Raw genomic sequence first — 24,137 nt, 5'->3', positions numbered from 1 at the left:
CACCTTTTTATTTTATTTTTTTTAATTTCTGTATTCATGTTTTTGAAAGTTAGAGAGATACACAGAGAGTGCTCCCCTCTGCAAGTTCACCACATACATGCCTACAGCAGCCAGGGTTGGGTCAGGCTGGAAACAGCTCAGTGCTGTGTCTCCTGCGTGGGTGGCAGGGACCCAGTGACTTGAGTCAGCACCTGCTGTCTCCCAAGGTGCACGTTAGCAGGAAGCTGGAATCAAGAACAGAAGTGAGACTCAAACCCAGGTGCTTGGATAAACGATGTAGGACTCCCAGACAGTACCTTAGCTCTTGTCCAGATACCTTTCCTTTCAGCTGTTTAAAGAACAGGTTCTCCCTCACAGCATTGCTGAAGTGTTAATCAGGAAAATGTAGACCAGCTGCCTGGCCCTAGTAGGGCCTCAATTAATGCTCTTTCCTATGGGTACCAGCCCAGTTTACAAACTGCCCCCTATACCCCTGTCCCTCCTTCAGGGAGACTAGGGCTGGGAGGGCGTGGCTCTGCTGTGGGCGGTGCCTGCTTGCCCCTTTCTTCATCAAGAGCAGGTGAGCTCAGGTGCTTCCAAAGTGAGCCTAAAGGCTGTTGTTGGCGTCCAGGAAACAGATCAGTTCACAGACTTAGGAAAGAAAAGAAACAAAGCAGCCAGCAAAAGCTTGAGGAGAAACACGTGTGGACTTCACCAGTCTCCTAGTCAGCAGATGGAGTGCCAGAGTGCCGCCTCTCAGGGCAGGTCTGTGAGATCTGTGTTAAGTAATTTAAGGTGATGCTCCTTTATTTGTGATACCTGTGTTCTGCTTCTGCTTTGACATTAGAAAGATTGGGCTTTAAGTTCTGATGCCCACCGAGTCCCTCCCAGCTTCCAGATGAGAAACTTCTGTCATCCATCCTCCATCTCAGCCACGGAGACACCTCCGTGCCCTCAGCTGTGCGCAGGGGACAGTGACAAGATCTACCCCAGAGATCCTAGCAACTCTTCAGGTTTTACCAGCTCAGCAGAGCTGGGAATGTCCCGAGCAGGTCCAACTTGCTGGCCTTCCAGCAACAAAAGAGGAAACTTTCCACGAGGGTTGAAGCCTGGCACCCCCGCCGGTGAGGGAAGGCGGCAAGGGCCCAGCTGGTGGTCCATGGTTCCCCTGCCCACACCTCTGCTGCAGGCAGAGGACTCTGAGCGCCTGGGCCCCGGGTGGACGTGGGGCGAGGCCAGGGTCCTGGTATCTGAGGCAACGCCCAGCTTAGTCCACTTTAGTTAAGTGCTCCATTGCCTGAGCTTTTGGGTTGTAAACACGTATGGGCTGAGAGCTTGCAGCCCCACACTCAGCTGTGTTCTCAGTGCCGCTTTTTTGAACTACCCTTGATTGCTACCTAAAGCCTCTTACAACCTGGGGATGGGGGCCAGGAACTTCCCTTGAATTCAGCATCTCTTCACCTTCTTCCAGTGAGGAGGCCTACCTGCAGCTCAAGGGAGGGGGGCATTCAATCACGTCATCCTGCAGGCATTCCCTGAGTCACCAGGCCCATCTGGTCCTCTGTCATCAGTCCATGCACAGGTCAGTGCCACGGTCGCCTCGTTCCAACTGAGGGTGACCTTGGGGTCAGTTGGCACTGACCTGGGGCCTCCAAGGCTGACAAGGCAGCAGGGCCAGGGAACCCCCTCCTGCCGGGTTGAGAGAGGGAGGGAGGGAGGGAGGGAGAGAGAGAGAGAGAGAGAGAGAGAAACAAAAAAGTGCAGTGGGGAAGGGAACACTCTCCTCTGTCCTGGGAGCCCCTCTCTTGACCTTGGGTTTGGACCCAGGCTCAGGGCAGGAAACACGGATGCTTGCAGGGAAAACGTGCATGGGTTTTCGCCTCCAGGTCACCCAGCGCCTTTTTTATGAGAAAGAGTTACAGAGAGAGAGGAGGAGAGGCAGGGAGAGAGAGAGAAGTCTTCCACCTGATGATTCACTCCTCAATTGGCTTCAATGGCCGGAGCTGTGCCGTTCGGAAGCCAAGAGCTTCTTCCAGGTCTCCCACGCAGGTACAGGGGCCCAAGGGCTTGGGCCATCTTGTCCTGCTTTCCCAGGACATAGCAAAGAGCTGGATTGGAAGTGGAGCATCCAGGACTTGAACTGGCGCCCATATGGGATGCTGGTGCTTCAGGCCAGGGCGTTAACCCGCTGTGCTGCACAGCTGGCCCCTCTGCCAGCACCTTGGCTCCCCTTGGTTCTCTCCCCTTTGCAGGCAGATCTTCTTTCCTGAATGGTCTGCTTGGGAGACTGAAGGAAGTCAGACTGGCCCAGGCAGTTCCCCTGTTTTCTTGCCCCTCTGACATTCAGGAGGGCCTCAGCTTTGGAGATTGAAAAATCCAGATTTTTCTGCCTTTGTTCTCAGTTCTTCTCTGTCCTCCCTTCCCTGAGGCCTTAAACATGGAATGCTTTAGCTGAGGGAATGGAGAAGAGCCAGGGGGTGCCAGGAAACTCTGGGAGAAGAATGTTAACAACTGTATTTCAGACTCTTATCCCTCAGAGAGAGCATGCAAGGCGGCTGATTAACTGCCTCCTGTCTGGAATACATGCACCGGCCCCCTCATTCATTCATTCGGCTTTAATTGAGCACCTACCGGACCAGCTGTGCCTAGGGGAATCCTTGTGGAGTGGGAGAAGGGACGTGGAGACCAGGGAGCCTGTGGACCAGCGGGGCCGCCGTCCAGAGGCATGGCTCAGGAGGATTTGCACTTGCCTGGTGACTCAAAAAAGGAAGTGCCAGCTGCACCTGGCTTGCTTGCCATCCTCCAGAGAGCTGACCAGCACAGCCCATTGCCAAAGCCTGTTCAGGGGCCCAGGTGAGGGACTTGGGTGTTGCCGAGCATTTCATGATGGGATGGCTTTTCCATCCCCACGAGCTGCCTGATGAAACTGCAGGACAGAAGTGGTAGCCTTCACTCCAGGGCTGACTCCCAAATAGTCTAAGCTCCTGAAATTCCAAAAGTTTAGGGAGAAAAAAGAGCTTGATTGCTCCAGAGTGCTGTCTATCTCCCTCATGAATGCTCTCCTGTTCTGCTCACTCTCCCCACTCAAAGTCGCCTTGCATGCAGCTGTTCGGGGCGGATCTGCACTGAGCCAGATCTGCTCTGGCTGGACACATCTGCCTCCCAGGTGGATGACTTTGGCCTGGGGATCTGGATGGCCAGAGGGAACCTGCTTCTATTCCTAGGCACTTGGGCTTCCCTCAGCAGTTTCCCTTGCTATGATCATCCTTTCCGTGTTAAATGAAGTGGAGATTCTAGGGAAGATTGGAACTGGTGGCCTTGTTGGCCCACTTTCAAGAGGGCTACATCCAGAATGATCCCCAATTGAACTTCCTTAGGAAGTTCCAGTCCTTGTCTTCCAAGGGCTAGGGAAGTTTGCCTTCCTTGCTTGAACCAGTCACTCAGGTGGTCTTGTAGCTTCAGTCTCCCCAAACCCATTGCCAACTTGGAATTCTGCACATGGCCTAAAATGCTCTCTCCACCATTGCTCTTCACTGGGACACTACTATGTCCTCATGAATTTTTCCTCATCCTACTGGTTCTGCCCCTCCAGTGAAGAGATCCATAACTCTGCCTCTAGAGCAGCTCATTAGCTCTCGGAGTAATCTTCAGGTCACATCCTGATCACCTTAGCAAAGCAGTTGTCATAGTTTGGAAAAGGTAGAACTAACCTGAGTCTTCAGGTAATGATGAAAATATTCTTGAATGTTCAGATAGATGATGACAGGTACCTCGATACCTCTAGTTTGCATTTTATCTGGCAGTAATAAAAATGAGAGTGCTAATACTCAGAACTGTGGCATACTCTTCCCTTTGCTGTAGGAGTTTCTGAAAACTCTTGGCTTTTCCATAGGACACTTTAGGCTTGGAACTTATTTTTAGGGCCATCCATCTTTACAGGTATCAGGTGTGCTGGGAGTAGTAAGCCGCTTTGTAGTGTTTGGTTAGGAGTGACAACTAAGTGCCTAGATGTTCTCTCAGGTACCTGGAACATAGCAGGGGTCTGTAAACAGTATCATTATTATTTGTAATGATATTATTAATGTGATACATGTAATTCCCATGACCTAATTTATACAATGGTTTCCACCACAGAATATGTCCTGTATAGTCTGGGGACATGTCTAACAAGTACAGTAATGTGTTTCATGAACAATTTGTTTGGAAGCAAAAGGAAGCTGAAATCTACCAAGCTAAAATGATGGCGCATTGAAATTGGCTGTGTGCTGGAGTCGGTGGGGGTTGGGAAGGTGCTGAGCTGTGTCTGGCCGAGCGGATGAGACTAACGTGACAATGGCAGAACTCACAGATTCCAGGCTTCACCCCATGAGAGTAGTCAGAAATGAACTCACAGCCATGAAGCATCTCTTAGCTAGTTGGATGCATGCTCCCAGCTCCTACCCAGTGCCCCTTATGCAAGCCCTGCACCCTGTTGACTTTCACCTGCAGATGTTGCCACAGCACAAATCTCATAGGTCATGGCTTTGCCGTGCCTACTGAGAACCTCTGTGCAGGTCTCCACTGCCTTGAGGTGAATCCAAACTGCCTAGACAGATAAAGGAGCTTTCCTGAGAGAGAGAACCATCTAAGAATTATCGACATCACCATCAGCACATGATCCAGCCGTAGTTATCTCTTCACTGTGTATTCCCAACATCTGCCTGCACGAGGTGCTGTACCTTTAGTTGGATGGGCTTAGGGAGTAAATAATGCAGAATACAACTTAATGTCAAATACTGGTTAAAAAGCTATGGAAAAATGTGAAGTAGGTTTAACTGTTGACAGAGACTATCAGCATTCTATGGATCGAGCAAAGGTTTATTATATATTTTATTTTAGATATTCTTATATCTATTATGTTTATTATACCTTATTCCTAAAAGTGCTAAGGGACAATGCCATTTGATCTTGACAGTGTCTCAGAAAGAGGAAACTTGCAGATATTTTGTAAGGTTTGGGGACTAGGCAGGTCTTTCACTATGAGGATCTGGTTGAGGTTGAATTACTTAACGATTGGAGGGCCTCCCTTGAGTCTTGGTAAAACAGTAGTTATTTAATAAGTAAGCAATTTTCTCTGGTTGAGCTATGTTTTGATGAGGAGGCTGTATGATCAGACTGATCAATGGGCTATTATTTAGAAAAATTGATTTTGGGTAAGTTTCTCAAGCTATCAAATATTTTCATTTGTTGCCAACCTTCTCCAGGCACGAATTTTCTGGAACAAACAGAAAAGTAATGGAAATCATTGAAGTGAAGGGTGGCTTGGTTCCCAGTCCTGATAGTTAAGCTACAAGATGCAAGCTGTCTCAACCCTCTTGGAGCTAAGTGTACCCCACAAAGGTCTCCCCATGTCACAACCCTGTACCATGTTCCTCTTGGTCTAGGATTGCCAGATTGAGAAAATCAAAAATGCTTTTATCAAAAAATCCTATATATTTTTCAAATGAATTACAATCTTTTCCATTTATAATTGTTGTAAAATTTTGAAATGAATTGTCTCTGGACAATTCTAATTTGCAGCACTTAGATCTTGTCCCACCAGGCTCCAAGCTGAGCTGAGTGGAGCCTGTGACTCCCTTTGCCCCAGCATGGATGGTCTCCAGTCCCCAGCATTCCCACCCAGCCCTAGAGGGAATTCGCGCTGGGAGCTCTGAAATGGACTGTGGTGCTCTTGAGTGAGCCGGGTGCATTTGGATTGGTCCTTTTCTTCCTTGTGCTGCTTAACAGGAGCCTGTGGAACAGAATCCGGAGGCCTCCCTCCAACTGCATGGGCTGCCCACGTGGCTGTTTGAGTACTGCTTTGTGTGAAACACAGTGACAAGCATCCAACTCAAAGGTGTTTGGCAATAAAATGTGGCCGTTCTCTGACGGGTTTTGAAATGTTGAGAAACCTGACCTCCCATATGGTTTAATGTCCTTGGTAACTGTTATTAGGTGGTGACCTAATAAGAAATTACTAACTAGGGAGCTGTAATTTGGAAGCTTAAAATTGTCTTAATGGACATTGATCTGTGCAGTCCTGATTAAAATACAGTGAAGTCTGAGGCAGACAATGTTTTATTCTGAAAGGGTGGGAATTGACTCTAAGACTGTAATGGCTTGAGAACTTAATTGAAATGATATTATTTGAAGAGTTTTGTGAGCATAAAATGGTCTGAGAAAAACTATTCGATGCCAGCTCCAGAGGCCTATGAAAGCTAAGGGAATATACGTTTCTGCAGATGGAGCCTGGAAAAGTGCTTCCAGATTATCTCAAGGGTGAAGCGAAAATTATTATTCCGTCCCCCAGCCATGCTAATTCTTTTTACCGTTGATCCAGCCAACTAATGAGAATCCAAATGAGGGAAACGTTTATAAAGACATTTATTACGCTTCACCTAAGGTGACTGCTCCCGAGGAGCCCTGACAGGACAGAAACCAAGCGATTACCGAAGAGCCCTGTGGGTACGTGGCTCAGGCTGTCCCACACATGCTCCCAGAACCCTGTCTCGGGTGGAAGGCAGGGGAGCTCCACGTTAAAAGTGGACTGTGCTGCTCCGGGGCTTCAAAGATAATTTTCTGCTGTGGCCTTGTCAGTCGAGAGATAAGGTGAGCCCTGTCCTTCCTCCCTCCCTCTCGCCATAGACATGCATCATGTAGCTCTTTACGAAAGTGTATACATACAGGAGAGATGAGCAGCCCCCTTCATGCCACGGGGTAGACTTCAGAAGTAAAATATGCAGTCAGTGAGGGGTTTTACTTAAGATTGCTCCTCCTCTTTTATCACAACTTTTCTTCACTTGGCATAGCCCAAAAGATGAATCGTGTCTGCTGCTGTGAGGAGGGGTTTCTTTCCCCCACAATTTCTGAAATAATACCATACCATACCTTGGAGATGAATGGTCAGGCTGTACCAAGATTATACCTGATGCACACTGCTTTGATCGAAATATTTTCCTAAAGGTTGTTGTTGATCATTCTCCCCGGCCTACGATCAATAAGGAAAGCTTTTGGATTTGCTAGCCTGACACCCAGGAGGTCATCAGTACAGCTGCCTTCCCTGCCACCCCTCGTCTTCGCAAGGATACTCTGTTCTCAGTTTCACCCAAATTAGTCCCAGGATTTCAGTTGTCTTTTTTGTCCAACATTCCATCATGCAATTCATTAAAATCTTCACATGAAATATTTAACAGCTGAGTTACGTCATAATTCGCATTACCGTTTTAAGTTGTTATTCATGTGGGAAGTCATTTATCCTGGACATGAGCAGACCTCTGGAGTGGGCTCACATTGGATGTAAGGAAGGTTTGAGTTACTCCTTCCATGCTCCAGAACAGTGGCCTTGGTCCATACCCCGGGTTCATCATGAGATAGTCCAAAGAAGTGACAGTCAGATTCTTTGTTAGTTCTAGTTGCAATTAACTATTTTGAAAACAAACAGAAGAAAACATTTAAACAAATGTGGCTTGGCCAACGGCTATTACGGTTGACTGTTAATTAAGGCAAGTTGGAATCCAAATGAGCCAGGCCTTGTAACTGTCAATTCTAGCAAGCTTTGCTGTTGTACACAAAGAAATGAACATTGAGGGGGGGCTGAGACAAGGTGGGGGCCTGAACCCAGCTGTGTAAAAATAGTCACCACCCTGCCTTGAGCACTGTGACCGACATAAGGGCCGATTTTCTGAAGAACATCTGGCTGGGCATTTATTGCTAGAATTTGGTTTTTAAGAGAGGAAATGCATGGGAAATTATTAGCAGATATTTTCTTTGTTAATACTTTACCACAGTTTTATTTTCTCTAATAATGACACAGTTGTCTACCCTGTTCCTACCCGTGGATTGGAATCTCCTGTAAGAAAACTCTCCTGTTGATGGGTCAGGCTCGGGCAGGACAGCTGTGGGATCTGCTTCTCTGCCTGCACGCATGAATGGAATGCCTGTCCTCATGCGGCCAGCGGTAGCCAGGCCGTTTGACAGCTTTGGGGCAAGGTACCTGGCTGATGAGCACAGGGAGCTGATGGTGTCAGGGACAGTGGCCCTCCTCAGCTCTGTCCCCTGCCCCGTCCAGGTTTGTCTTGTGTGTGCATAACTGAGAACATGCAGAGGGGGTGAGGGACAGGAATTGAGTGGCAGAGCATACTGCACATGAGTCCTGAAGGCAGAGTCCACTGTCTCGTAAGGGCTTGCCCAGCTGACAGCGTGATATTGACTTTGTAAGACATTTATTCATGGATGTTAAACCCCCAGGAGCATTTCTGGCCGTGGACAGTCCAGCTTTATCATGGAAGAATTTTTTTTTCCTGCATCTCAATGTATTGGCTGGAAAGTAGTGTTGATTGTGAAATAGGAAAGTATAGGAGCGTTGGGAGGAAACCATGACGTGAATATTGCCAACACTATCAACCTGCTACACTGTTTCAGTACACAGGAATCATTGATCTCGCTTATCCCTGTCCCACAGAAGGCCGGGAGCTAGTGCGACACTGTTGATGGAGACAGAGAGGTAAAGTGACAGGTCCAAGAGCTCATAGCTATGGCCTTGGATTCAGAATTCATAACCAGTTCTCCCAGCAAAGTGTTTCCTGGTTGTAGTTCATTGATGGTAGCAGGATTCTTTCAGTCTTCTGGAAGAGTTTGTGTGTGTGTGTGTGTGTGTATGTGTGTATGTATCTGTATCTGTTGAAGGGCTGCGGGATTGAGCAGTTGGAAGGAGGGTGTCTGTGTGAGCTTGCGTGCCAGGCATGGTGAGCACTATTTTACAAACCGGATTTGTGCTCCTAGGGGTATGCTGCAAGTTGAGGCCAAGCCCACAGAAAATTATTTCTAAATGAATACAATATGAAAAAGTTATTTTATTTCTAATTTTACATGTTACATTGTTATTTCGTGAGTTTTGGATTACACTTGAATGCATGTCTATTAACGTGATACGAGATGCATGCATGATTTCATCTTGAATGCATTTGAATATAATAGCACTGGAAATGTAATTTGTATTCTCAAATTTTATAAGGCAAAATAAATAAATCTTGGGGGTGGTAGCCACATTGAGCATATTGCATTGATTTCTTTGGGGTTCTCTCAAACTGATTACCAGCTTCCCCTTGCAAATCCAGGTTGTCTCACGCCGGCAATCCTATCTGATCTAAACCCTCCGAAGCTCAGTCATCTCACCTCTTCCACTTCTGAGGAGAGGTAGTGTAGAGAGGTCTGTGGAGAACTTGACCTTCGATTCTTCGAGCGTGCCAACATCCAGTTCTCTATGATGCTCACCTGGTCCCTGATCACTGTTCAGCACAACTCCCTGAAGGCCGTAGCATGCTCCCTTGAGCCCTGTGTGGCTCTGAAACATGTGAAATGTAGCTAGTGCCATTAAAGAGCTTAATTGCTAATTTTATTTCATTTTAATTCTAATTTAAACACCGTATGTTTCTAATGGCCATTTATTTGGACAGTATAAGATTAGCGCATTGGAGATCAACTACCTGTGCCGGGATTGCAGTGCTGCACTGATGATCAACATGTAGCAGCCCAGGTGTTGTGTTGTCTGTTGGTCCTTGCCTGGTGCTCACGCTCCTCTCTCAGAGCTCTGAGGTTGCTGAACTGTGAATCTCTTCAGTGGTTTGACTTCTTTCCCCCACTTCCCCTCCACCCCTACCACTGGTTGTTGTGTCTCTCCTGTCTGTATCTTGATACTCCTGCCACCTAGCATGTACATGACTTCTGATAAACATAGTGGGGAGGAGTAGAGGAAAGGAGGAGAATGTAGGGGGAAAGGTAGAAAGTCGGGAAGAGATAAAGTCTGGAAGGAAAATGGTTCATTGCTATGCTGAGTGTCTGCACTGGCCCTCTGAGAGTGTGGAGACGAGCTGCAAGAACAGTCACCTGGGTAATTCAAACCAGAAGAGACAGCACTGCTTGCGGCGCCTGAGTACTTCACAGGAAAGGATTCTGGGCTCTTGGGATGGAAATTCTTATCACGATGATTTTGCTGATTTTCCAAGACCATCCCAGAATCTCGGGGTTATGGACCTCAGAGGTTCACCTTATATCAGCCTGTTGGGAAGGATCCTCCAGGATAATTCTGTCTGGATCCATTCTGCTCCTAGGAGGTAAATGAGGCACCACTGAAAGCTGTCATGAACAGGAGACTCTGTCCATGTGGTGAAGATTCCCACCAGGGAGCCCTGGAGCAGTCGCATCAGATGCGGGGCGGGGGCGGGCCGGGAACTCCGGCTCAGGGGGAAGTATGCTGATGGTTTTCTGGACTGTCTAAAAAATTGCAAACACCAGGAATGGTGTTTTTATTTTCTGCACTCTCCTTGGGACTTGGGTTTCACTAAAGCATTTTCTGTCCTTGTTTCCCTTATTAAATTAGCGAGACTGACTTCAATCGGAATATACTGTTATGGCTTGAAATGTTGTTGAAAGAACAAAACAGACAGGTCTGACAAATATCTCAGGTTTCATTTAGGTTATGTGGGGGATGAGGGAAGAGAGTGGGGCTTGCTGGAGACAAAATGTTTTCTCTGATAAAGGTTTAAAGGAGAAAAAGAGTGGACCAATGCAAAGTGAAATAGCCCAAGGAAGCGAAATTTCGGATTGTCGTAGGTCATATTTTTTTGTTTCTGAATATATCTAGCCATAGGATGCCTTTAAGCATTTTTGTTAGTTTGCTTGTTTGTTAGTTTCTTTGTTGGGCGAGGAGAGCTTTCTATTCCTTGTTGTTGTTGTTTTTGTGTTTTCCTCTTTAAGTCATTTTTCTGCTTAAGAAATGATGAGCCCGAGGTATCTGTGGCCTAACTCTTTGTCCTGCCTGCCACCTTCCAGGCCCCTTGCCTAGCTCTTCCTCTGCAAGCTTCCAGAAGGAGTTTTCTAAACGAGGCATCTGATCCTGCCACTTTCCCTAAAGACCTTCCATGGCACCTACAGCAGGTATTCAGGAAACTTTGCCTGCAGAGGGCCTGAGAAGAAATGGGCGAGGCTTTGTGGACTGTGCAGCCTCTGCTGCCGGAGCTGCAGACAATACGGAAAGAAACGAGTGCGGCTCTGTTCCAAGGAAACTTTGCTACAAAGAGAAGCTGACCTCTGGGCCAATCCCTGGCCCACGTTCAAGACTATTTTGCCATTTGATCTGCACAGTCAGGCCCCTTGGCTTCCAGTCTTCTCAGTCCTTGGAGCACACTAAGGTCTCTTAAAAACCCCCTCCTCTTGCCTCAACTGTTGCCTGCATTTGGATCACCATCTTCCCTTGGCTCTTGGATCTCCCTACCCACATGACACAGATCCCCTGCAAACTCCCCATCATGCCTCTAGGTGACCTTGACCTTGTAGTAATTTCTCAGCTGGACACGCAGGGAGCTCGTGGTCTCTTTCCCTTTCCTGACCAGTTTGGAGTTGAGTGCAGACAAGGACACTCGACAAATGGTCATGGAGTTGACCTGTCCATGGGACTGTGTGAGTCTCTTAATCATACAGAAGTGTATTAAGCTGAAGGTACAAATACTGCAAGCCCACATGTGCCACGAGAAGCCAGGGGCCAGTGGCGCTAGAAAGGGTGTGGGGGGCCAGCCAGCAGGAACACAGCCAGGTCAAAGCTGAGCAAACCAATTACAGTCAGGGCTCTCTGGGAGCCCTTGGGCAACTACCTCATGGCCCAGACAGGGGAGTGAGTGAGGAGGGAGGTTAGGGCATCAGGACCAGGCAGCGGATGCAGCCTGCTGGAGGGAGATCAGAGAGAAGCAGCCCACATGATTAATGGGACAGAGGGACTGACTCATGAGCAAAGATTAAAGCGCTCTGAGGAGCTGGGGTACAGGACCGACAGGGGCAGATGAGAGCAGGCTCCAAGTATGCGAGATGGATAAGCACCCAGGAGGGAGCAGCTAACTTCATTAGGGAGGTGAAAATGGGGGCTCCACTGGAGAAAGGGAGGGGTGCTCCCCAAGGGCACTGACAGCTGATGGAGGAGCTTGGACTTGGTAGGTGGTGCAGGGGCAGCTCTGGACTGGTGGAACGAGGAACACCATGGAATACTACTGCAGAGTGACTCTTCAGGGAACCCTGGTGCTGTTGCCCTGTAGAGCCTCACAGCTTGCCATGGCCTTGGCCCTGACGGATGGCCATAGAAGTACTCTCTGGATCCCTCCCTGGGGAGGGCTGGCTGGGGAGCAGTGTGGGAAGGGAGTTGCACAGAGGCAGGTATTGAGGTTGGACAGGTAGACTCAGAGCCGACCTTCTTTTCGATACCAACAGTTTTGAGATCCTCTGCTCTGAAGCCAGTTTCCTGCTAGCCTCTGCTAGTCTGAGCCAAATGGGACATGCTTGGTCCCAGCCCTCTTCTAAGCAAAGGACAGGCACTCAGCTCTGCGGCTGGTGCGTCAGAGCAAATCCAGCCTGCACCCTGATTTGCTCTGTGCCCCCTGGCAGGTCATGCATGTTGAAGATGAGATCTAATTGAAATGGTGAGCAGCCTCATTCACCAAAACTGGCTTCCTTCAGGAATTCGCTGACCTTTCTTACAAGGCCTGAAGAGTGGCTCGTGGTATTGGCAGGTGATCAGGTGGCCCGCATTGCAGTAGGTCTACAAGAGCAAATTGAAGACAGCAGTCAGCCTCATCCCTGGCTGCTCATTAGACTCACTAGGGTGCTTTCAATTGGTACCCGTATGTGGAAACTCAGCCGTAGAAATTCTGATTTGAATAGCGTTGGTGGGAGGAGGGAGGGTACAGGTGTTTAGGGTAGTGTTTAAGATGTCTGCATCCCATATCGGGATGCCTGGATATGATTCCTGGCTCTGACTCCTGACTCCAGCTTCCGGCTAATGCACACTCTGGGAGACAATGATGATGGCTTAAGTAGTTACATTTCTGCCATACATGCAAGAAACTTGGATTGAGTTCTTGGCTCCTGGCTTCAGTCTGCCCTAACCTTGGCCTTTTCAGGCATTTGGGACAAAAACTAGCTGACTGGAACTGGCTAGCATTCACATTCTTATTCATTCATATTTTCTCTCTTTCTGCCTCAAATACTTAAAAAAAAAAATGAAATGGTCTTAGCAGGGAGGGGAAAACAATTATACATGAGTGTTTGTTCTCAGAGATCCCCAGGTGATTCTTGTATACTGAGAACCACCCCCTGAAGACCCCTGTATTTCAGGATGATTACAGTTCACATGGGTGCTACTCCTTCATCTGTCTCTGTAATCATTGTACCCATAACATCGCTTAAAAGGTTTGAAAAGTAATGCCTTATTACTGGATCATGTCCTTCTTTGGCACATTGAGGTCCCTGCTCCTGGGAACACGTGATCCAGAGGGTGGGAGACACGATTGCAGAGCAGCACGGTCCCAAAGCACTGAAGTGGGGCATTTTAGAGAGTTCTTATTTTCACAGTGCAGCTATGCTTAGCTCGGGTCTTATCCTTAAGTCTGAAATTCCAAGTCCAAAGAAAGAGGGCAGGTCATAATTTCCATGTCCAGTTAAGCTGAACTCCCAGGAATTGCTTCAAGCAGGTCTTTTAGAAGTAGAGACACACTTGATATTAGTAAGATAACAGCCCAAGACTCTTGAAGTGCACAGCAGTGGTTTCCTAAGTGGGAGGTCTTACATGGTGGCATGCGAAATTCTTAAGAGTATGTAAGTGGGCTTTTTCCCTTCTATGTCTGTCTTTGCATGCATATTATTGTTAGGTTGACATAACTGTAAGTATTTAAATAAAGGAAGTATATAGAAGGATGAATAACAGGACTGGAGAGATCAGATACGGCAAAGATTCGGAAGGTCATTGGGAACGTTGTGTGCAATAGGCTGAAGTGTGCAAAACCTCACTGGGGTAAATGGGGGTCCCCCTTGGAGTCCTGTGTTTCCTGCAGACTGCGTTCTTTCAGATTTCTCTTTCCCTCATCATCTAATGAGCTCTAGCCCTGACTGACTTTCTGAGATAGTTTCAATGGCTAAATTGCCTTGTCCTCCTGGAGAGAAGCATGGCAAGTTTGTTATTGTTAAAGTTGTGAGGTTCTAGCAAATCCTGTCTTTGAAAGTTTAAGGTCACTTTCTGCATCTACTCCTTTTCATGAGTTTTTAACGCTAGAACTAGCACTCACTGTTAATTTTATTAAGCACACCAGATAATTGTATCCTCTCAACAGAGCTCCTGGAGAAAGAAGAGCATAGAGTTACGGAGACCAGGGGCCAGTTAGGTGGAGTCTCATTATAGCAGACACCCTTCCAAATATCAGCCTATGATAAGCACTTCACAAAGTTATATCTCAAGAACACATTTTAGACTATGAGTTCATACAGTAATAGCTGGGACAGGAACTGAAGAAAGAAAGATCTGAATACCCATTTTTAAAGCATTATTTCTATTTTCAGCTCATCTTGGGGGTGGTGGTGACCACAAGTACATGGATATTTATGGATAATAAAGTAGCGTGTTTCAAAAGAACCATTTGTGCTGGGCTAAGTTTGTTCTGATCCAGGAGTTCTGTGCATGCAGATACATTTAAGGATCCCTGACCTGAAAGATAAAAATGTATTCCTGTAGATGCTTCATGGTAAGTTTTAGGTGATACACTCACATCGGTTTCTTGCCATGTTTAATAAATATCAATGATAATCTGAAGTTATTGCATAAAGAGATCTATAATGCCTTGTTTATCATTTGTCACAGCTGTAGGCATTCAGATGAAACTTGAATTTTTCCAAAGAAAATTCTGGACCGCCAGCAGACAGGTAAGTTAGAATCAGCATCTTGAAGTATTGGTGACACTGTTATTATACAGGTGCTCACATTGGGATACCCGGAGCCTCAAAGTGCCAGATTGCTGATGGGTGTTTGTAAAATAAACTGCCGGCTGCTCCTATTACCTTTCTTTTTTTAATAATTTTTTTTTTTGACAGGCAGAGTGGACAGAGAGAGATACAGAGAGAAAGGTCCTCCTTTTGCCGTTGGTTCACCCTCCAGTGGCTGCCGCGGCCGGCACGCTGCGGCCGGCGCACTGCGCTGATCCGATGGCAGGAGCCAGGTGCTTCTCCTGGTCTTCCATGGGGTGCAGGACCCAAGCACTTGGGCCATCCTCCACTGCACTCCCTGGCCACAGCAGAGAGCTGGCCTGGAAGGGGGGCAACCGGGACAGAATCCGGTGCCCCTACCGGGACTAGAACCTGGTGTGCCAGCGCCGCAAGGCGGAGGATTAGCCTAGTGAGCCGCGGCGCCGGCCCCTATTACCTTTCATTCCTCTGCAAAATAGAGGGCTGTCATCATGTTGGACACCCCATGCTGGCCAAGCAGGGAGTTTGCTCTTAGGAACAGTTTTAATGATGAAATCAAGATTGTGGCCTTCCCAAAGGGTTTTTCTCTTAAACAGGGGAGTCTTTTGTGAGGTTTTCCGAGTGACTTCCTCCTAATCTTGCCTGCCTCTTTCTTGGGGAATCTACTGTGATCATGAAGGCCTTTGCATAGCTAGGATTCTGGCCAGAAGGCTTCTCTGGGCTATTTTGCCTTTGGAGCATTGAGGAGCTTTTTTTGCCTTTGCTTTGCACTCTAAGTTAGCGCAGTGGTGTTTATGTAAATTCAACAGTTCCTCAGAAATGGCAATAGATAAGCCGCTTCCATGTGCCCAGTTCGGAACCTTGGGATGGCATACTGAGAACCACCCCTGAAGTCCCCTTCATTTCCTGGTGATGACAGTTCATATGGGTGCTACTCCTCCATCTGTCTCTGTAATTTCTCACTGTACTCATAATATCGCTTGACAGGTTAAAATAAAAGCAAGGATTTGGTGTGGATCATTGTGTCCTTGGCACCTTGCTGAGGTCCCTGAACCTGTAGAAAACTATAAACTGAGAACAGAGACAGAGTTTCTTTTTAAATCATTAGGAAGTAATTTAAAACTAAATAATTGCATCATTGTATATCTATTTGAGATCTTAAAAAGATATCAATATTGAATGACAATGTAAATTAATAAAATATATGAAAAAGAGCCAGTTCCACCCCCTCTCATTGTCTCCTACATCTGTCTTTCACTATTTGGAGTGAGTATTGATTTTGGAAGATGTAGACTCATTTTGAAGCGTTCTCTTTGGATAAGATTTGGTATTTGGCTGTGACTTTGATGGCTTCTCCTCAGATAGAAAAAACTGAGGGATGCAGCGGATGGTAGGATGGAACACACTAACACACTTCTCTCTGCCTTCCCCCCATGCAGTGCGCCTCTCTGGATGGCAAGTGCTCCATCAGCTGTGACGATGAGGTAGGATGGCCTCCTGGCCTCGTTTCTGGGTATGAGTAGCTGGCAGACGGTGCTTGCTGACAGAATGCTGCCGTAAGCGGAGCCAGGTCTGACACATCGCTCTGGGACAATCTCTAAAGAGACCAACCCAAAAAAGGGACATTTGCTTTCTTTCTGCCACAACCCCCCTGATCAGATAGTTTATGCAAACTGGAAACATGTGCTTTCAGTGTCTCACGGACAGCACTATTGGAGTTTTGACATTTTGTTGTAAATAATAGAGATGACTACCATTGAAGTTCACTGTGTAATTCTCACAGCATCTTCTCTGTGGGTTCTCACTTCCTATTTGAAAATCCACCCAGTGGAGTAGGTGGCAGTTTTGTTCATTTTCAGATGAGCAAATAGAGAATCAGAAAAAATTACATGACATGATAAATTTCATGTCATGATTCAAAAACCTGAGAGTCAAAACTCTAGAAATTAAAATTTTTTATTTTAGCAGAGTACTTGTCTTCTTTCTTTTTGAAGATTTATTTATTTATTTGAAGGGCAGATTTACAGAGAGGGAAAGATATCTTCCATCTACTAGTTCACTTCCCAAATGGCTGCGATAGCCAGATCTGGGCCAGGCTGAAGCCAGGAGCCAGGAGTTTCTTTCAGGTATCCCACATGTATGCAGGGAACCAAGCACTTGGGCCATCCTCTGCTGCTTTCCCAGGTGCATTAACATGGAGCTGGATCATAAGTGGAGCAGCTGGGACCCAAACTGACACCCGTATGGGATGTCAGCTTTGCAGGCTGGGCTCAGCAGACTGCACTACGATGCTAGCCCTTGTAGTATGTCCCTTCTACAATTCTATTTGTTCTCTTTCATTTTTCCTCTTCCCACTTCCTCCCTCTTTCCTCCTTCTCCTCTATGCATTCTCATTCATTCTGTCTCTTGCTGAGGAATTTGAATCCCACACAAGAGCAATAGGAGAACAAAGCATGCCACTGCCCTAAGCCTGTCCAACCAGACTGAACATTGCTACAGCCTTCAATGCCCTACCCCGTCTGCACCATGCTTTAGATTAGAGCAAGCAGAGTGTAGTGACCTTTTCGTTTTGGCTCAGGTGGCCATCCTCTGTCTGCATCAGCTAAACATTGGTTAGTACATAAGCTAAACCTTGTAAATAAGCATTTATTTGTATTCCTCAGGTTGCTGCAAGGACTTAAGAAATCCTAACCAAACATCGTTCCAGCCTAGAAAACAGATTAGAAGTAGATGTCAGAAACATAGAAAAGGGAAAGAACAAATACAAAAACATAAAATGCAGTCCAGGATGGAGTGACAACGTAAAACACTTGGCCCTGGAGGGTATGGCTACCAGCGTGTTTGGTTTGGTTTGGTTTTTAAATTCTTATTATTGTGTGAGCCAAAATAGTCAATAGGTGCTGATCAATCAGCTTTGTAGCAGAAAGCCAGTTTTTTTGATCATTACATCAAAAATAATTTTGCCACATGAAAGAACACTCTGAGTTTTATGATAAACACCTTTTCAGTAAGTTCCAGAAAGTTTGCATAGGATAGTCAAGTGGGTCTCAGACCACTCCTCTGTTTTGAGACATTTATTCTCATATTGAAGTTCTCTGCTCAAGAACAATACAACTCAATAATATTTATTAATCAGTACCATACAGCCCTGTGTTAAGCTATTCTCTTGCACAGTATATCCAATTACTAACCCAATTTATAATAAGAGGACTGAGGATGGCTCATTAGTTGGTTGTGGTGGCTGATGAGGTAGAGGAGTTTTTCCATAGTTGGTTGACTAGTTGGTTGGCTCACTGTTGGGTTAGGTGCTTGAATGGATACATAGAGGAATAGTTGATGATAAAGCCAGAAGCAGTAATCTTGCAATAACTCACACTACCTTGGTGTATCCTCATATAAAAATAAGTGGAAACAGCTCCCTGCTTAAAGTTGGAAAAGTCTAGTGTTTGTTGGTTAATAACATTTTTTTTTTTTGGCAGGCAGAGTGGACAGTGGGAGAGAGAGACAGAGAGAAAGGTCTTCCTTTAGCCGTTGGTTCACCCTCCAAAGGCCGCCGCGACCGGCGCACCGCGCTGATCCGATGGCAGGAGCCAGGTACTTCTCCTGGTCTCCCATGGGGTGCAGGGCCCAAGGATTTGGGCCATCCTCCACTGCACTCCAGGCCATAGCAGAGAGCTGACCTGGAAGAGGGGCAACCGGGACTAGAACCCTGTGTGCCGGCGCCGCAAGGCGGAGGATTAGCCTATTGAGCCATGGCGCCGGCCTTGGTTAATAACATTTTCACAGGTGGTATAACATGGTGGCTAAAGGCATGGGCTATGGGGTAAGATGGACTAGCTTCAAATTGTGACTCCTGGGATGCTGGGCAAGTTTCTAAACTCTATCTGCCTCAGTTTCCTCAATTGTACAGTGGGGATGTAACTGCCCACTTCACGGAGAATAAATCAAATAAGACAGGCAAAAAGACTTGGCATGGCTCCTGAAAAGTGGTAAACACTCAATCCTTGTTAACTGTGAGCCAAAAAAGTCTGAAGACATTTTTCCGCCCTTAGACAACAGTGGAATATACCCTTCAGGCAAATGACTGTCTCCCCTGGGTGCAGTAAGTGTAGCCTGTGGTGTCCTGGGCCCTGTCAGTGATAGTCTCTAAGCAACCATTGGGATAAGTGCCCCCTGCAGGTGTCCGTTGAAGGTGTGTGTCTGTGAAAGTCAAGCCTCAAATTTGCCCTGATTTCTGAACTCGCTGTGATGCGCAACTGTCCTTGCGTTGACACTGTCGTCCGTTTTCCTCTTTGACTCTTAAATGCTGTCTCCAGGCAACCGATTCCATTTTTTTCCATGGAAAAGCCAGCCCTGCCTTCCACCAAGACCCCTTCCTGTTCTGGAAGCAGACTGTTTGCATGTGTCATCCTCTCTTCCTAACTGTTAATTAGGCCTGAGAGACCGTGTGCTTCCTCTCTCCCAGCTGCCCTCTAGTGATCGGGTCCCCATTAGAAACAGCTGTGGAGGCTCAGGAACGCCATGTGCTCCTGGCGTCTCCACAGCACTGCAGACCTAGCACCACTCCCTCAGCCGTAGCAGACACACTTTGCGGCGCAGCCCCTTTTGTCTCTTCCACCACGGCACTCCCTGGGCCAGGGCAGGGTCGCTGTGGGGTGGTGGAGTGAGCTGATGTTGGCAGTGTGTTGTTGGTTTGCCCAGGCGACGCCTGAGCCATGTGATGGGCAGGACCTCACCATGGAGCTCCCTGGAGGCTTGGAAGGAGTTCCATCTCATCTGGGTCCCATGTGGACTTCAGAGCCCATGATCCAACAGCAAATACGCCCATTTGTTCCTTTAAAGCCCTTTGTGGGTGCCCGGTAGCTGACTGACCACTGGGGAACAAGGGGGCAGCAGAGTCAGGAATGGCCTCTCTCCCCCTGGAGGTTCCTGATGAGTAGGGGAGGTAGACAGGCACCTGTGAGCCTCAACTTGCGTAAGTGGTGTGGAGAAAGTGGATATGTGGCAGTCAAGGAAGACTTGCCTGAGGAGGGGATGTTTAAGTCAACCGAAGATAATAAAATGATGCTCAAGTGCTAAAACAACTTTATGGGCAGAAGTCACCACTGTAACCTTGCCCAGGTGGCAAAGGGTTATTAATGGGCAAAGAAAACACGACTGGCTATTAGCACAGGAGGGAGGGTGGGAGGCCATGCTCACCTCTGACTCTAGTCTGCCCCGGGGATGCCATGATTTCCCCCCTGCCATCATTCTCGCCTCCCACTCACTTCCCTGGCGGGCACTATGTCCTGGTGAGAACACCAGTCTTTTGCAGAGATGACGGAAGATCGGGAGGTGGTTTGCAACAAAGGCATTTCAAGGAAATATGAGAAGATGGAAAATTCCAGTATCACAATCAACCCCACCTTCTCATTCCAACCAAGAGAGAGTAATGCTCTCTGTGAATTCCTAAGACTTTGTCCGTCCTTGCAGGCATGTCTGCTGGCATATGAAAGGCCTGCTTGTGTTATGACAGGGCAAGGAGACAGCCAGGTGTTTGCTTGTGTGGAACGTTCCAGCTCCATGGATGGGTGGGTTCGCTGGTGTGAGTAGCTACTGAAGGGAGGGAGACAGCTGAACCCTGCCGAGCACGTTTCCTGAGTGACCCCTCTGCTGCATTTTTTTTTTCAAAAAACCAAATTTTGATTTGATAGTTATCCTGTAACAAAGAGATATAGCAAGGGACACAAAGGGTCAGCCTGTTCCACAGTTGAAATGTACAGATTCATACTGGGAGACCTTGAATCTTTGGGCTTCTAAGATGCAGAGATGGGGCCAGCACCGTGGCTCACTTGGTTAATCCTCTGCCTACGGCACCGGCATCCCATATGGGCACCAGGTTCTAGTCCCAGTTGCTCCTCTTCCAGTCCAGCTCTCTGTTGTGGCCCAGGAAGGCAGTGGAGGATGGCCCAATGTGGGGAGCGACTCGGACTACACTAAGTTACTGGAATTAAGACTTATTCTATGCATCTTCTCTCCCACAATATGGTGCTGGGAGAGGAGTAAACAACTTCCACGCAGCTGCCTCTCGCCAATTTGATTGACTGAGCTGCAGGAGCTGATCCCGCTCCTGATTGGAGGAGAGCAGTGTACTCGGCGTGTGGGTAGCAGAGTTGGGATTGGTGGAAGAGGACTATAAAGGAGGAGAGAGACAACATGCACCAGGAACATCTATCTGAAGGAACACCTGTGCAGCCCCCGAGAGAGCCGGCCGGCGGTGTGCTGCTCCCCCACGGAAGTGGGGAAAGTGGCAGGGGGAACCGCCCTTCCACAGAGGTGGAAGGGATGGTAGCCAACCCGGGAAGAACCAGCAGCAAACCCGGGGAGGGCCAAGCAGACAAAAGAACAGCGCAGGGTCCTGTGTCGTTCCTCCGCGAAGATGGGGAGCGACAGTCCAAGTGCTTGGGCACCTGCACCCACATGGGAGACCAGGAGAAGGACCTGGCTCCTGGCTTCAGATCGGCGCAGTGCCAGCCGTAGCGGCCATTTGGGGAGTAAACCAACGGAAGGAAGACATCTCTCTCTCTCTCTCTCTCTCTCTCTCTCTCTCTCCAATTCTATCTGTCAAATAAATAAATAAGATGCAGATATTTGGGCCACACCCTCAGATGTAAGAGCACAGTCTATTCCTCCCCACCCCCCACCCCAATCCCTGTCTGCCTCTCTCCTTCTCATTAAAATGAAGACAATAGGCCCTGGAGTTCAGGGCTCTTAAGTTTATTACCCAGCTTCCACCTCAGCCCAAGCCTACCATCAAAGTCATTTGGGAGTGAACCAGTGGGTAAATGGATAGGCACTGGTTGTCTTCTCTTTCTCTCTGTCTCTATCTCTATCTCTTTGTTTCTCTCTCCCAGCATAAAAAAGTATAAAACAAAGAAGAATCCCCCACCCTCAAAAGACAAGACCCAAAGAAGCAACAGGACTCAGCCAGCCTGTCTCCAGGAGCTCTTGCTGTGAACTAAGATTCTGTAACAATTGAGCATTGGGCTGCTTAAGGGCACAGAGCAGGAGGCCACCCAGCATTTGCTGCACAGATGTAAGCATGTGTTCCCGGAGGACTTAGAGTGCACAGAGCTATGCTTGCTGCCTCCCCGCACCCTCCCATTTAACCTTCCCAGCAACCTCTGGGATAATTGTTGCTTTCTCCATTCATATAAGAAAATTGGGACTGTTAAGAGGTTGTAGTCAAGGTCACACTGATAGACAATGTAAGAGTCTCAGATTCTAAAGCGAGTATCTCAGGACTAATACTGCCTTCCTGGGCAATAGAAGTGTTAGTGCTTCCAATTGCCACCCCCTTCCAGTCCATGACTGCTCAGTTCCCATGGACCTCATCTGTCTTTGGGACACAGAGTCAGACTTCTCTGGCCATTCTTCTTGAAGGCAGAGTCAAAGAGAGGGAGAGAAAGAGATCTACTATCCACTGGTTTACTCCCCAAATGCCTGCATGAGCCAGGTCTGAGGCAGGCTGAAGCCCGAGCCAGGGACTCTGTCATGGGTAGCAAGGGTCGAAGCCCTTGCACCATCTTCTGTTGCCACGTGCATTAGCAGGAAGCTAGATCAGAAGAAGAGCATCCAGGACTCCAACTGACACTCAGATGTCACAAGATGCAGCTTAACTGGCTGTGTTACAATGTCCTCCCCTTTCTGAGCAGTTTTGAGTCATCAAATAGAGTTGCAGAAAGATGTGGGCTTTTTTTTTTTTAAATATCAACTTTGCTCTGCCTCGCCCCTCCCACCTTTATCTCTACATGTCTAAAACAACTGCACCTTGAAATGTTTCGCCAAAGATGTTGAGCTGTGAAGTTGGTGCTTAGTGTGTGCCCGATGTAGAACTCCTGATATCCCCAAGCCCTTGAGCCTGTTAGGGTGTCCTCGGGACAGAGGGCTGGGTGGACCGCCTCTAAGATGCTGAGCTTATCTTGGGGGAAAGTAGTTGATGAAGGAAAGCTGTGGAATGTCTCTTCCGTTTCCTCTGAGGAAAGCCGTTGAATGCGTATTTGAAAGGGACTTAGAGAAAACCATTGATCAGATTGGATTCTGGCTCATTCTCTCTTGGTTGATCCAAATCCTAGTGTTCTGCTCCTCTAACTCCATGCAGTGGTTGTTGACCGGGGTCTGTTTAAGGAGTCACCTGGTCACTAACTGTGCCTTCCAGGGTTTATAGGTAACCAACATAGTCTTGCCTATAATGAAAACGTAATGAAACTTCTCAGATTCAATGGCTCAGGTCTCCGTTAGTGACACAGCACTCGGCTTTTAGCCTGTGCCTTTCTCAGTGATTTGCAAACCCCAGTGCTGGCAGTACTTGTTTCTTGCATAATAAGGTGACCAAGTCTTTTTTAAACCCAATGTAACCTTGAAATTAACTCTCAGCCATAAACAGGTACAGTGAAGCATCATCTCTGCTTACAAGTTCCTTTCCTGGGATCCTAATATAAGAGCAAGAAGATGACTTTTTAAAGCAATGTCCAACAGAAGCATTGTCCGAGAAATAAATGCCAAGGTTACTCAGTATGGAAGGCACAAGGGCAGTTTGTGAAAGCACGCCCACTTTGCTGGTCCCAGCACAAGGCACCTTTGAAGGAAGTGGAAGGGCAGGATCTTGATCCCATCATCCTCCATGAGCCCTGGCAGCCCTTGTCTTGTTCCTCTCCCCAGCCTCTTCACTGAGGATGTGGACTCATCTGATCAAAATGAGTCGTTGTCAAGTGCATTTTTAGACTCCAGAGCCTAAATTGGAGGTTCCTCTTTTTCCATACTCTGTCCATCAGCAAGTAGTAGGCATGAAGGCATGAACAGAAAAATCCTCTTAAGTCTCTAGGCTTTAGTTATTACCTTAAGAATAGCTATGCTCGGGCGATCCAGGAACCTATAATGCAAATCAATAGTACATGATCAAACTGATCAAGATCAACTCTAAACACCAGTTGCTTTTGTTGATTTGCTTGATTTTTTTGCTGCAGGTACTTAATGCACTGACTGCGCTGGCTGATTTTTCTACCATTTCTTAGGGTTTCTTTTGGCCACATGGGGTGGATGAGACCGACCTTAGCTATATGCGTGTTAAGGGATTGCAGTTTTCAAAAAGAAAAACCTAACTATGACCTGAGACTGTCACTGTGTCCTGTCATCTTCTGAAAGATAGCAGAGTTTGCCAGTGGAAGGAGTGAGGGCTTTGCTGTCCTGTAGCACTGGAAACAAATCCTAGTTGATTAGCTGTGTAGCACTGGGTCAGGTTACACCCTCGGTGAAGCAGAGAATCTTCTACCTCACTGTGGAAAAACAAGGTTGGCGTGAGCTTATATCTTCCCATAACTACCCAC

At 47.4% G+C, this 24,137-nt stretch overlaps 1 protein-coding gene across 3 annotated transcripts in view; it reads left to right on the top strand.

Moving 5' to 3' along the window:
* Window positions 1–24,137, top strand: part of CACNA2D3 (calcium voltage-gated channel auxiliary subunit alpha2delta 3) — an 875,732-nt gene that overhangs the window by 766,014 nt on the left and 85,581 nt on the right. For all 3 annotated transcript variants that reach the window (XM_051851529.3, XM_051851528.3, XM_089305523.1), the window contains 2 exons: window positions 14,672–14,733; window positions 16,212–16,256. In XM_051851529.3, coding sequence (XP_051707489.1) covers window positions 14,672–14,733; window positions 16,212–16,256 — 107 coding nt within the window. The remainder of the gene's footprint in view (window positions 1–14,671; window positions 14,734–16,211; window positions 16,257–24,137) is intronic.

This window comes from Oryctolagus cuniculus, chromosome 10 (genome assembly GCF_051225735.1).
Source record: "Oryctolagus cuniculus isolate XC-2025 breed Fujian yellow rabbit chromosome 10, ASM5122573v1, whole genome shotgun sequence".
NCBI lineage: Eukaryota > Metazoa > Chordata > Mammalia > Lagomorpha > Leporidae > Oryctolagus > Oryctolagus cuniculus.
Note: the sequence above shows the minus strand (reverse complement) of the source record. Positions and strands in the feature narration are given on the sequence as shown.